Source organism: Melanerpes formicivorus, unplaced genomic scaffold, assembly GCF_026170545.1.
Source record: "Melanerpes formicivorus ecotype bairdi unplaced genomic scaffold, bMelFor1.0.p_v2 SCAF_2, whole genome shotgun sequence".
In the NCBI taxonomy this organism is placed as follows: Eukaryota; Metazoa; Chordata; class Aves; order Piciformes; family Picidae; genus Melanerpes; species Melanerpes formicivorus.
The window spans coordinates 4,666,005-4,681,122 of NW_027142354.1; the positions used below are offsets into that span (position 1 = coordinate 4,666,005).

The 15,118-nt window shown below is 47.0% G+C and overlaps 1 protein-coding gene across 1 annotated transcript; it reads left to right on the plus strand.

Annotated features, from left to right (window-relative positions):
• GJA10 (gap junction protein alpha 10) lies at positions 1-14,790 on the plus strand. The gene is made up of 3 exons (XM_068147207.1): positions 1-185; positions 6,478-7,852; positions 14,752-14,790. Exons 2-3 carry the CDS (start codon positions 6,494-6,496, stop codon positions 14,788-14,790), a joined length of 1,398 nt encoding a protein of 465 aa, XP_068003308.1. The 5' UTR covers positions 1-185; positions 6,478-6,493.
• The last annotated feature ends 328 nt before the right edge of the window (positions 14,791-15,118 follow it).

The following is a 15,118-nucleotide window of genomic DNA, read 5'->3' on the forward strand; positions in this document are numbered from 1 at the left end:
ATTCAGCTACAAAGAACTGAGAAGTCAGCTCAGCATACCACATCTGTGCTTTGGATCTTGGGGGGGGGAAAAAAAGAAGATGTCTTAGCGCTGTCGCAGGAAAGGCTCAGCCATAGCAATAAGCAGTGCTGTGTGCTGCTTCTGCAGTGTTCTAAGACAACACCAACCAGGGGCTTTCTCCTAAGGTAAGCAGCACAAAACTAATTCTTCCTAGGGCAGTACAGAGCAGGCAGGTCCCTGCTGAAATTGAAGCATTGTGAATGAAAGCCAGGAGTATTTGTGTCGTAGCATTTAACTTCTTCTGTCCAGAAACTTAAGATTTAACTTCTCTTTTTCCAATCACAGCAGAGGAAAACCTGGCATGAATTTAGTGCAGAAGTGATTTGAATAGTGGCAAAAGGTTGAATGAGCTTAAAGAAGTAACAAGGAACAAGAAATAAACTTCCTCCAAGGGGAGTGAAGGATTTCCATCTGGCTCTAACTGATTACATGCGCGAATTTCTGTTGTTTGAAATAACTATGCAGGAATCATTGGAAAGATACAAAGGTACTCAGATAGTACAGTGAAAAATGTCTCAGGTATGTAGTAGCTATCCTGACAATTACATACTCCTAGTATACTTGCCTAGTGTATTAGAACACTATAATTTCTAGTCTATGAGTAGACTAGCAATAATGATAATCATTGACATTGATATTTGAGATTACCCTCTTACAGTAAACTGAAATTACTCTGTTACACAGAACTCGAATAAGACCAGGGAAGGAAAAGATGGAAAACTCAAATGCACATTGCTGTGATGAGGTTGTAAAGTGCTTTTGGCTAATTCCTTAGCAACTCTGGCTTTTGTGGCTATGGACTAGCTTTCTGACTTTATATATACACAGTGTTCATCGTGTTAATATTTATACTGCGGTTCTACCAGTGCAGATTTGAGGGAAAGAGTCTAAGTAGAATAAGCTAATTTAGAGAGTGATTTAGACCCTTGTCAGCTGCTATACGAGTGAAGGTAGAGATGTTTAAAGGCTGCTAAAAGCAATGCAAGAAAGCAACACATCTGAAGAGCCAGAGTGGTCTGTTTATAGTCCTTGTCCTCTCCCACCCCAAATGGTTACTTCCACTTTCTGTTCCCAAACAGGCCAGGGTAATTCCTGCTGCTAGAAGAATGCTGCGTATCATCTTTGGGATTAAAATGTGTCTCCTTTCCCTTTCATTTCTGCATTTACATTTTGTCATCTCACTTCAGTTGAGTTGTTGTTTGGGGGGTTTTGCAGAGTCTATCAGTTTTGGAGAGGGGTCAGCAAATACACCCAAAGCTCCTTCACTTACCTGTTGCTTTGCTGTTGTTCAGTCACCTTTCAGGGGAAGTGGTACAGAGCTTATAATAAGTGAGGGCCACCAGCTTGTACCTGGCCTCTTGAGTACTCTGGTGTCATGATTTGAGTCCGCTCAGCCAACAGCTGCTGAGTCCACTTGATTAGCAACTATGCATCATGCAGCTGCTCGCTCTCTCCTGATCTCCCTTGGTAGGATAGGGAGGAGGAAAGCCTACAAAAGTCTCAAGGGTTGAGACAAAGGGCAGGGAGGGTTCCTTCACCAGTTGTGGTCACAGGAAACAGACAGAATCGACTTGTGGAAACAAAATCAATTCCATTTAAACAAAATCACCACCAATTTGCTAACTGAATCAAAGCAAGATGATGATAAATACAACCTGATTGTAAATGCACCTTCCCCACCCACCTCCCCCTTCTTCCTGGGCCCAGCTGTTACCTCCTCCCCACCAGCAGTAGAAAGGGACAGGGAATGGGAGTTGCAGTTAGTCCCAGTCCATGCCTTGTTGTTTCTGCTGCTCCTTCCTCTTCAGGGGCAAAAACTCCCAACTCTACTCCCCTGTGGCACTGTGGAGTCCCTCCAATGGGAGACAGTCCTTTATGAACTCCTGCAGCTAGCGTGGGCTCCTTCCATGGGCTTCAGTCCTCCCAGCACCGGATTGCTCTGGCACAGGCCTCACTCATCGCCTTTTTTGGGAGCAGTCCTCTGCTCCAGTGTGGGGTCTTCATGGGCTGCATGCAGGATTCCTCCCCTCTGTTGATCACAAATTGCAACAAGGCCTCAGCCTGCCATCCCATCTGGGCTGGAGCAGATGGCTGCTCTGTCATGCCTCCCCACCTCCTTCCTTACTGACCTAGGTGTCTGTGTGGCTGTCTCACCCACATCCCACTCTTCTTCAAAGTAAAAGAGCTCCCAAAACACACTCACACAACAGGTTTTTCCCCTCTTAAGATATATTTATTACAGAGGTGCTGATTGGTTTGGCCTTGAGCAGAGGTGAGTCCATCATGGAGTAGGGGGAGCTTCTCAAGCTGCCTTACAGGAGCCACACCATTAGCCCCCTCCTCCACTACTAAAACTGCACTAGACACAAACTCAATACATCTAGGTTTGGGAGTTTGCTCTACATAAACCTCTAGTTCTTGCTTTACTGAAGGTGAACTATTCTGCCAGCACATCCAAGATTCTGAGGGCTGGGTGTCAAAAGGGAGGGGACAGGCTCTTCTCACTTGCACACTGTGATAGGGCAAGGGGTAACAGATATAAACTGCAGCACAGGAGGTTCCACCTCCAATGAGGAGGAACTTCTTCACTGTAAAGGTCACAGTGCATTGGAACAGGCTGCCCAGAGAGGTTGTGGAGTCTCCTTCTGTGGAGACTTTCAAGACCCATCTGGATACATTCCTCTGCAACCTGTACTGGATTCTATGGTCCTGCTCTGGCAGGGGGTTGGACTCGATGATCTCTGGAGGTCCCTTCCAACCCCTAACATCCTGTCAGGGTCAGCATTGTTAGCAACATTTTCCATTAAACTTTTCAACATATTAATATCTTTACACCCACCCAACCTATGACCATCTTAACACCCATCCCACCTGTGACCTTGCAGCAATCATATAGCTGCTTCATATAAAGTCCATATGAAGTCAGAAGACATATCTGACATTGGTCTTTGAATATGAGGAAAACAGACTACAGTGATTCTTGCTCACTTTCCCCCTCCCCCCCCTCCATGTATCTTGTTTCAGTGATGTACATGGGAGAGGGAAGGGTAAAGATGCTATTCCAGGTGCTTCACAGCAACTAAGAAAATGTGTAACTCATGTTTAATGGTTTCCTCAATCAGATTCCTCTGTCTAAAGGGAAGCTCCCTGTGTAAATTCAAATTTGCAGGAAAAAAAAAGGTCAACCAAACAAAAGCAAAACACAGAGATGTATTGTTAAAGCCTGTAGGATGCCTGTGCAGAGAACACCTGCACTGTTGGTTACAAATGAAATGGAGACTCAAAACAGAGTCATGATAAGGGAGATTGTATCAGAAACCATAATCAAATTGTATGGGTAGTGGTGATGTCACTCAGTCATGCTATCAGTTAAGTATGGAAGACTTTGGGTACTGCAACCAGCCACTCTTAAGAAACCTTAGACAGGTGCACTCTGCTCTGGGTTAAGAACTGGCTGGAGGGATGGGCCCAGAGAGTGATGAACAGTGCCACATCCAGCTGGCAGCCAGTCACTAGTGGTGTCCCCCAGGGATCAGTGCTGGGCCCCATCCTGTTCAGTATCTTTATTGATGATCTGGATGAGGGGATTGAGTCCATCATCAGTAAATTTGCAGATGACACCAAGCTGGAGGCAGGTGTTGAGCTGTTAGAGGGTAGGAGAGCTCTGCAGAGGGATCTCGACAGGCTGGACTGATGGGCAGAGTCCAACGGCATGAGATTTACACATCCAAGTGCAGGTTCTGCACATTGGCCACAACAACCCCATGCAGTGCTACAGGCTGGGGTCAGAGTGGCTGGAGAGCAGCCAGGCAGAAAGGCACCTGGGGGTACTGGTTGACAGCCAGCTGAACAGGAGCCAGTGGTGTGCCCAGGTGGCCAAGAAGGCCAATGGCATCCTGGCCTGCATCAAGAACAGTGTGGCCAGCAGGAGCAGGGAGGTCATTCTGCCCCTGTACACTGCACTGGTTAGGCCACACCTCGAGTCCTCTGTCCAGTTCTGGGCCCCTCAGTTTAGGAAAGATGTTGAGTTGCTGGAATGTGTCCAGAGAAGGGCAACAAGGCTGGGGAGGGGTTTGGAGCACAACGCCTATGAGGAAAGGCTGAGGGAGCTGGGGTTGCTTAGCCTGGAGAAGAGGAGGCTCAGAGGAGACCTTACTGCTCTCTACAACTACCTGAAGGAAGGTCGTAGCCAGGTTGCGGTTGGCCTCTTCTCCCAGGCAACCTGTGACAGAACAAGAGGGCACAGTCTCAAGCTGTGACAGGGAAGGTTTAGGCTGGATGTTAGGAAGAAATTCTTCACAGAAAGAGTGATTGCCCATTGGAATGGGCTGCCCAGGGAGGTGGTGGAGTCACCATCATGGGAAGTGTTTAAGAAGAGACTGTATGGGGTTCTTGGTGCCATGGTTTAGTTGATTAGATGGTGTTGGGTGACAGGTTGGAGATGATGATCTTGAAGGTCTTTTCCAACCTGGTTAATTCTATTCTATTTTATTCTATTCTAAACTGTGCTTTATTGAAGGTTGTAGGTGAGTGGAATTTGGGAAGTTTTCAAAGCACAGTAGCATAAAAAAATTAAGCACAAACACTAAGGTAGGTATGATGCCAAATACTTTCAATATTTTATTGCCACGTTAGCAGGAAGTATTCCAGTGACACTGAGTGTGCAGGGCATTTGTGAATGAACAGGCAAAGACCTTACATTTCAATTCCCCACATTACTTGAAGCTCCTAAATAATTTTTAGAGAAGCATTTGGCAGCAGGATATTGATCAATATGCTGGTGAATCAAAGCGCTTCTGGGAAAGAGGTAATTAAAAAGATCAAGTCACACTCACAGATAGAGACCTCCACATCACCCCATTATGTAATCCCTGGTTTATTTATCTCATCTGTTGAGTCTTATAATTAAAAAACCCAAAGTCTTGGTGATTCATTAAGACTTTAAATGCAGAAGCACTCTTAATTTATTAGCCTTACCCTAGAACTGAGACTATTTATACATGTACAGCTATGTGCAAAGTAGCTATCTGCTTATAGTTTCAGGCATCCAAAGGAGAAACTTGTGGATTGTTACCCTGGTAAATGGGTGACACTAATAATTCCATTACCTTGAGGTACAAAATCAAAACATTTTTCATTCAGAATTCTAGGATACTTCATCCAAGTGCTGGGTTCTGCACATTGGCCACAACAACCCCATGCAGTGCTACAGGCTGGGGACAGAGTGGCTGGAGAGCAGCCAGGCAGAGAGGGACTTGGGGGTACTGGTCGATGGCAGGCTGAACATGAGCCTGCAGTGTGCCCAGGCAGCCAAGAGGGCCAATGGCATCCTGGCCTGCATTAAGAACAGTGTGGCCAGCAGGAGCAGGGAGGTCATTCTGCCCCAGTACACTGCACTGGTTAGGCCACACCTCGAGTACTGTGTCCAGTTCTGGGCCCCTCAGTTTAGGAAGGAGGTTGACTTGCTGGAATGAGTCCAGAGAAGAGCAACAAAGTTGGTGAGGGGTTTGGAACACAAGCCCTATGAGGAAAGACTGAGGGAGCTGGGGTTGCTTATCCTGGAGAAGAGGAGACTCAGGGGTGACCTTATCACTCTCTACAACTACCTGAAGGGAGGTTGTAGACAGATGGATGATGGTCTCTTCTCCCAGGCAGCCAGTACCAGAACAAGAGGACATAGTCTCAGGCTGCGCCAGGGGAGGTTTAGGTTGGATGTTAGGAAGAAGTTCTATGCAGAGAGAGTGATTGCCCATTGGAATGCGCTGCCCAGGGAGGTGGTGGAGTCACCATCATTGGAGGTGTTCAGGAGACTTGATGGGGTACTTGGTGCCATGGGTTAGCTGTTTGGGTGGGTTGAATTGGTTGATGGGTTGGACGCGGTGATCTTGAAGGTCTCTTCCAACCTGGTTTGGTTTATTCTAAATAAAGGTTTATTCTAAATAAAGGTTTTATTCTGAAAGCATTAGCAAATGAATGAAAGCCACAAACATTGTGTGTTACTCTAGTAGTTTTTCACCCCAAACCATGGCACAGCCACAGAGAATGGAATGAAGTGTGGGGGTTAGAATTAAACTATAGTTGGCAAAGGATTTGCAAAGTGGAAAAACAAAACAAAACAACACAACAGAACGGTCTTCTTTCTTAGCAGGAAGGAAATCGTGTAAGAAGCACTGTGGCTCGCAGTTGAAATCAGTCTCTCTTAAAATAATCTCACATTTGCATCTTTCACCAGTAATCATAAAGTCTGCCTTCATTTCAAGACCCATTATGTAGACAATAATAATGAATTTCTAAGAGCTCTCCTGCTATCAGGAGAATGTATATGAAAGGAGACATACTAAAAAAGCCATTTCCAAAAGGAATCCAGCGTTGTACTAAATTAACATTTGAGGGTTTTTTGTTTTTTTTTTACTTCAGATATGAACTTCTGACCATGGGGGACTGGAACCTGTTGGGCAGCATCCTTGAAGAAGTGCACATCCACTCCACGATAGTTGGCAAAATCTGGCTCACAATCCTGTTCATATTCCGGATGCTGGTGCTGGGAGTGGCTGCTGAAGATGTCTGGGATGATGAGCAGTCTGAGTTCATCTGCAACACAGAACAACCTGGCTGCAGCAACATCTGTTATGACAAAGCCTTCCCCATCTCTCTGATCAGATACTGGGTGCTCCAGATTGTATTCGTCTCTTCTCCATCGCTAGTTTACATGGGCCATGCACTCTACAGATTGAGGGCTCTTGAGAAAGAGCGACAGAAGAGGAAGGCCCAGCTGCGAGCCCAGCTAGAAGATCTGGAGCCCATGCCTGAGGAGCAAAGGAGAGTGGAGAGGGAGCTGCGTAAGCTGGAGGAACAGAAGAAAGTGAATAAGGCACCCCTGAGAGGGTCTCTGCTGCGCACCTATGTCCTACATATCCTGACCCGGTCAGTGGTTGAAGTGGGCTTTATAATAGGTCAGTATCTTTTATATGGGTTTCACATGTCCCCCCTTTACAAATGCACTCGGCCCCCTTGCCCTAACACAGTGGATTGTTTTGTGTCCCGACCCACAGAGAAGACCATCTTTATGGTTTTCATGAACAGCATTGCTGCAGTCTCCCTGTTCCTCAACATTCTTGAGATCGCCCACCTGGGTCTCAAGAAGATCCAGAAGAGCCTCTGTGGGTGGCCACGGTGTCCAGCGGGCCCTGCCAAGGAGAAGACCATCCTCTACAGCTCCAAGAAGAGCTCCATGGTGCCCCCGGCTTGCACGTCCAGCGACGCCTTCCCGCCACGCCCAGCCACTGCCCCGCCACCACCCCACGCTCCCGCCCCAGCTCCCGCTGCCGGGGCGGCGGCCCCTCCAGGCCGGCAGCACCGCGGAGAGCTCCGTGGCACGCCGCCGCCCCGCCGCCGGCGCGGCTCGGCGCAGCACCACGGGCAGCAGCCGCCGCCCTCCTCCAGCAGCGAGGAGGCACCGCGGGTCGCGGCAGGCGACCCCACGGGGGCGACAGGGGCGGCGGCGGCGGCCCGGCGGGCGCCCCGCAAGCACAGCCGGGTGAGCGTCTGCCGCGACCTCGATGAGGAGCGCGGCAACTCCCCGGACAGCGGACACTGCCCCGGCACCCGCAAGTCCAGCTTCCTCTCCCGCGTACTCACCGGCAGCCGGGCGGGCAGCGACAGCGAGAGCGCCGCCTCCCGCTGCGGCTCCGGCCCCGGCTCCGGCTCGGGCTCGGAGGGGCAGCGCCTTGAGGAGGGCGTGCCGCCCAGCAGCCCGCCGCCCGCCGCCGCCATGGGACGCCGCGTCTCTATGGCAAGTAGCGGCCCGCTGCCCCAGGGCAGCCCGCGGGAGGGGGGCGGCGGAGGGTCCCAGGTGAGACGAGCCTGCCCGGTTGCCTGTCCCGGCCTTTCGGGTCAGGGGTGAGCCAAGGCGTAGAGAGAATTGGGTAGTTCTTCCCGCACAGCCTGGGGGCCACGCATCCGCCCGGGTCAAGCCGAGCGTCCGCAGGCTTGGTCCCCTTGGAGGGAAACCGAAACCACCGCCAGGGAATTACTGAGTCCTGAGATCGCTGAGGCACCGGATCTCGGCTTCTCCATGCTCATTACATCACCCCGATCAGCTCGACGGGGACTGTCTCAGGGGAAACTTGTGCAGCTCCCACCTGCCTGGTGACACTGTAAGGAAGAGAAGTCTCGGGTGTGCTGAGTTCAGTGGCTCAGCTTCTCCAGCTTCAGGGGGTTTCTCCCAGAGGAGAACAATTGCTCAGCGACTAAATCAAAAGATCTACACATAAAACATCAAATAATTGCAACGCCAGAGCCGACGAGTACAGAACTGCATTTCCAGCAGCTGCTCCTATTCTTTGGCCACACATTCTTAAGCTTGCTTACAGTCAGTGCTGGTAAGACAGACTGCTTGCATTCAAGAACCAGCAAAGTTTTTCTTGAAGTAATTTGCTTTCTGATTGCCCCAGATCATGAGATTGGTCCTCTGAGGGCAAAAAAAGCTCCTTTCCAAACTTTTGCAGGAGTAAGCCCTTAAATACCTCTTCATGGGGCATGGGCTAAACAAAAGATCACTCCACACAATAGTCCAAATGATCTGTTTTATTATTATCTTTTTTCCCCCTTCACTCTTCCCCAAAATAAATACTTTTACTAAATACAAAACCAACCAACCAACTTCAAATCTTTTGTGGTAAGAAGCAGAAGGCACTCTTACACACTGCTCATCAAAAATCTGTTTGTGGCTTCCAGTTTTCATGGGGTTATAGTCCGTAGACAATACATAATCACCACATTAAATTGCCACTTAGAGGCAATTTACCCGGTTTGCTCTTCAGTGTTTCTCATATAGGGAGAGGGCCTAGAGTCCAAGGTTTTGAGCCAGGCAGAATTTCAGTCACACCCTGTTGGGAATTCACAGAAACTGCCTGGCACCTTTTCCTGTTTAATGACAACAATGCAATCTTCCGGGGGAGATCTGGCAGTGAAATACAGTCAGTTTGCAAAGCAGTGTCACTGCTCTTGAAAGTCACATTCCTCTGGCATGCTGCCTTTGGGAGTCATTCTGTATGGGATTGGTACTAGCTGTACAAAAAAGATGTGGACAGGCTGGAAAGTGTTCAGAGAAGAGCTGTGAGAATGATCAGAGGACTGGAAGACCTGCCATATCAGGAAAGGATGAGAGAACTGAGAAGCCTTGAGGAGAGAAGGCTTAGGAGAGATTTTGTTATCAAATGCTAGTACATAAAGGGTGGCTACCAAAACAGTGGTGAGTCTTTTTACGAGCAGTCAAGGCGTAATGGGTACAAGTTACTCCTGGGGAGATTCTGATTTGATTTTAGAAGAAAATGTTTCACAACAAGAATGGTTAAGCATTGGAATCATCTCCCAAGAGAAGCAGTGGATTCCCCTACAGTGGTCAGTTTGAAGACTCAGCATGACAGGGTGCTGGGCTGTCTCATTTAATCTACATTGTAACCTAGAAAGCTTGGACCTGGTGATCCTTGGAGTCCCTTCCATCCTGTCATTCTATAATCCTCTGAATTTAAAATGTGGCTCATGCAGGTGTGGTACCTATTGCTTCCTGCTTTACAGCACATGATATCTTAATGTAAAGGTGTTTCTTGTGTGCATCTGAGTCAAGATTTTGGCAAATGCACTTTACTGCTGGCATTACTACATTGGCTATGGCATTTTAGGAATCCCAGTTTCATTACATGACATGCTGGTGCATCATAAAAATGTTGAACCTAGGCATTAAAACTTCTCTATTCTTCCTGGTCTGTATTTTCCAGTTTCTATATTCACTATTTACTTTTGCTTGTCAGAGGCACCCAGCATTGGTTTGATATATTTTAATTTCACTGCCAGGAGCTGGGGTTGTTCAGCCTGCAGAAGAGGGGGATCTAGGGAGACCTCTTTCAATCAAACCATGAAGACTAAGTGATGGATAGTAGTTGGCCAGGTCATGATCAAGTGGTCTTTTTCAATGAAGTACCAAACTTCACCCCTCAAAGAGAAGAGGAGATTCTTCTTAGGACTTCTTGTTTGGAGGAAAGGTTCCTTTGGAGCCTTAAGAAAGAACGGAATCAGTTTTCCACTGAAAACCCTCATGAACCAGCTCAGTAGGATATTGAATACAAAAATGCTATTTGGTAGGAGGATTCCTCAACTTCTCAGACCAGCTCAAACCAGGCCAGCTCTCTCTCTCTATATATATATACACACACAAGAAGAATTGCCCTTCCTATTGGTTAGATGTGTACAGACCAAACATGTTTGGCCACAATGAAAACTAACAAGGCTGTTTAAAACTTTCTCATCTGGAACTGGTGGAGGTGAAGAGCCATTTCTTTAGTCCATGTCCAACTGTGACACAAGACCTTAAAAAGATATTTATGTTACAACTATTTAGTTTTACACCCAAACCATTCACTCTTCATAGTCTACCCAGTTCCTTGGTCACTGCATTGTCCAAAGTTATCCATTATTCAGACTGGGAGGCAAAAAGTGAGAGACACAAATCTTGAAAAACATATTAGGTTAAAAGCTTTGGGGAAAAAAAAGTTTTCCTTCAGCCATTGCTGGTCAAACTTTGGATCTATTAGGTTCTGAGAACAGATGACCAGAATTGGACTTCCATTGCATCAGGGAAAGCCCAGGGCAAAGCATAGGAGGAGAGAGTCCCTGGATGACATGAAGGCAATTTCTAACTGATTTCTGTCCACTTCAACACAATGACAGGGGCATCACTGACTGTATAGGTGAGCTAATCTCAAGTCAATAGAGACCTGGGCAAATAGTGTTACAAACCTCTACACTGGCAGGTGAATTCAGCATCTGTGTACAGCTGAACACAGGCTGTCTGCAAGCCTGTGAAATCTTGGTATGAGGAGCACAGTCAGCATGCCTTGAAGTGATAGCAGACAATTCACTGATAACTGTCTCCAAGCTAATAATTTCCATGGCTCACTTAGAGAATACATGGTATCTTATCTTCTAAGTGACATTGTAGGTACATGCATAGTTCTGCCCTCAATTTTGCCTCTCTTGCCACATTTTAGTTTTAATTTAAGGAGAGATACAGCAAAGGGACATCTTCAGCATTCAAAGAGGTGTGCAGGGATTACACTGCTGTCAGTAGAATTCTGCACATGAATGACATTGGGAGGAAAGAACAAAACCCAACCCATAATTTGCACCAGTTATGCTCTTGTCTGGTGCCTGATACATTTGAAAGTCTGATGAAATTAACAGGCTGAAACAGCCAAAGGTCAGCACATAGCTAGTACAGATACAACCTGTGGTGTCCAGGAACTGCAGCCTGCAATCAGCATCGAGCACGTGGAGCATCACACCAAGGTTTGTTGCCTCACTGCCTCAGTATCAAGCGGTTTTCTTCCTCAGCCATTTCTGCAAACCAAAGGAACTATTGAAGGCCATCAGAAAGCTCAGCTGAGCATGGCATCTTCAGAGCATCACAGTGTTGTCACAGCTTAGCACCTGAACACTCTCTAGTGAGGCTTCATGAGGAGCCTTGCTCATGGTTGTGCATAAGACCCTTAGTGGGAAGGTCGTGAGTTCAAGCCTGCAGTGGACAGTAGTGTCCTCCCTACTCTAGTCATGAGGTCTGTGGTGACAGTTTGTACTCAATGATATTTGAGGTTTCTTCCAACCTTAGTGATACTGAATACTGAATACAAACATTCCTACAGGAGCTGAAGGCTGTGTGACATTTTATTGCTGCCTGTGTTTGAAAAGTCTTTTTTTGACAGCTGTGTTTCCTCCTGCCTTTCTAAAGCAGAGGACTCCAGCTGCATGCTGCCGGAGCACATCTATTGTCAGTTCTTTTTGGACCATTTGTGTTTTCTAAAGAATCCTAAGGTGTGCTGTAAAATCTGTGAGTTTTAATTTGATTGACTGGAATTGGGAGTATTTACACAAGACTAGCAATTCTTCTCAGACAGGCAACATGTTAAGGATGACCCCAAGCCTAAACCTGCATTAAGACAACAACTACTGTGCTAGTCCTCTTGCTAGAGTACCCAAGGATATACTGAGAAGACAGGGGACTTGACTTCATCTTATGGTTAATGTGCAGTTTATAGCATTCTTACCAATATTTTAGCTGAACCACTCTCCTGGGGAACCAAACATACCAGATCAAGATTTTGGGAAAGAATTAGGCATTTTAGGCACTTGATTTCAGATTTCTGTTTTTCAAGAAATGCTGAGTATTCCTCTCCCTTATGTCCATTCCTTATTCTTTAGCTCCCCTTCTCCTCCAGACAGCCCTGTCGCTGTTACCGTCGTTTCTTTAAGTCTCTACTTTTGGCTACCAAATCAATTTTGGCTGCAATCATCATAGAATGGTCTGGGTTGGAAGGGACCTCCACAACTCATCTAGTTCAGCCCCCTCTGCAGTCACCAGGGGCATCCTCAACTAGATCAGGTTGCCCAGGGCCCTTTCAAGCCTCACCTTGAATACCTTCAGGAATGCAGCCTCAACCACCTCCCTGGGCAACCTGTTCCACTACCCACAGAAATTGTTCCTAACTTCCAATGTAAATGTAAGTATCTTAAAAAAAAGGCCATCTCCTCATGGTGAATAAAGGGGATAAAGCTGATAGTGAAGTAGCCAGTAAAGTTGATACTGGCAGGTCACAGAATCACAGAACTGACAGGGCCACTGGAAGGCACCTCAAGGATCATCTAGTTCCAACCCTGCTGCCATAGGCAGGGACACCTCATACTAGATCAGCTTGCTCAGAGTCACATCCAGCCTGGCCTTGAAAACCTCCAGGGATGAGGCTTCCACCACCTCCCTGGGCAACCTGTTCCAGTGTCTCACCATTCTCATAGTGAAGAACTTCTTCCTAACATCCAATCTGAATCTACCCACTTCTACTTTTGCTTCGTTGCCCCTAGTCCTATCACTACCTGACACCCTAAAAAGTCCCTCAGCACAAGTGGGCCTTGCTTCTAGGCCCACTTAAGACACTAGAAAACCACAGTAAATTTTTCTCAGAACCTTCTCTTCTCCAGATTGAATAGCCCCAACTATCTCAGTCTGTCCTCACAGGAGAGGAGCTCCAGCCCTCTATCATCCTCAGGGACTTTCTCTGGACATGCTCCAGCACATCCAGATCTTTCTTGTAACAGGGCCTCCAGATAATAGGGGCTCCAGATAATAGGGGCTCCAGATAATAGGGGCTCCAGAATTGGACACAGTACTCCAGGTGGGGTCTCACCAGAGCAGAGTAGAAGGGGAGAATCACCTCCCTCGACCTGCTGGCCACACTTCTCTTGATGCAGCCCAGGATGTGATTGGCTTTCTGGGCTGCAGTGCACACTGGTGGCTCATGTTGAGCTTCTCATTCACCAACACCCTCAAGTCCTTTTCTTCAGGGCTGCTCTCGAGCCAGTCACTACCCAGCCTCTATCGGTGCTTGGGATTGCCCTGACTTAGATGCAGAACCTTGCAATCAGTCTTGTTGACCTTCATGAGCTTGGCTTGGGCCCACCTCCCCAGCCTGTCAAGGTCACAGCGTCAGAGTGAGACAGAGTTGTTGATTTTGTTCATTCATGCAGAAGAAAGTTTCTGAGACTGAAATCCCGGCTCTGCCAAAGTTGAGGAAACGTTATGATTCACCAGGTCTGCGTTGCTCTTTTAGTCCTGTCTGCTGTTCAGTTCTTTTTCTACTTCTCAGTTCTCCATTCAGCTTTGAGCCTTTTACATAGGGGGAAAATACTCCATAGTGAGCAGGATATGAAAGAGGGAGCTGCTATTCAGCCTGAATGCTTGCAGTCTTCTCCAGAACAAGGCGTGTTTACTCACCCTTTCAACAGCACTTGAGGGATAAATATCCACTTATTTAACTAGCTGCTCACTTGCTCTCGCTCCTGGGTCTGGCAACTGTTTGATAAGAGCGAATGGAAACCAAAACAACAAAGCTGATAACTGCAGAGGAGTTATTTAGGCAGTTCAGCTCCAGCAGGAAAAGCTACAGGAGGGGTAAAGCGTTGGTAAAACCTCATTTTCCTCTAGGTTGTTTGAGAATCCTTAAAGGTATTTACATTTACACCTGCTGGTAACTACTGCTGGTTTTGTACAGGTTTTCTTTGCAAACAGTGCTTTAAAAAAAAGATCAGTGCCACAATAGTTGTATTTTACTCTGCCCTGAAGCACTCAGGAGAAACTGGTGGTAATGACAGCCAGTGTACCAATTATCCTGCTAAAGCTGCATGGTCACCCACAGGTACATATTCACCAGCTGCACGCAGAGAAGGTTTGGGAGTCAGCAGTAGCTGACAGCTAATGAACCCCTCTGAGGATCTGTGCAGCAGCAAATGGCTAAGCTGGATTTTAGAAAGGGGAATTTGCTTCAATCAGTTTATTTCTGTATGGTTTTAAAGCAATCAAAGACATACAAAACCTCTTAACATGTGAAGCAGGGGCTCTAGGATGGGCCCACTGATTTCCAGCAAGTTACTTCAGGAATTAATGTGCTTATTTGGGTTTAAAAGCAAGGTGTTCCCCCTCTCCCCACCTTCCCCTTTGCACTGACCAAAGCCCTCTAAGTGGTGTTGTCAGCTAAACACCAGATTTCTGCCCTCCCATCTTACGTATATTTTGGGGTTAATCGCTGTGATAACATTTCTTCTTCTCCTTCAGCTTCACACTTTCTCTCTTTTGCTGTCTTTCAGAGCATGCTCCTAGAACTATCATCTATCATGAAAAAATAATGACATTCTGAGGAGAAGAAATAAACTAAGGGATTGAGCACAAACTGCCTTCAGCAGAGAGATAAAAAAGCAGATTATCAGTTGCTGTGTTCCTCTCTCCTGCCACTATAATGCTAAATTCACAATACAGTTTAAGAGAGCAAAGACTTTATTCCTCCATTTTAGATTGATGGACTATGCACCATATTCTAACTGCTGGTGTTAATGGGTAGCTTGTTCCACAACTCAAGAGTTTTCTCATGTGTATGTGAGCTGGATCTGGTCAGTGTCTGCTGTTGCTGCAGAAACAGCCTTGTGTCTCCAGGAGAACATTTTGGCATGTACAACT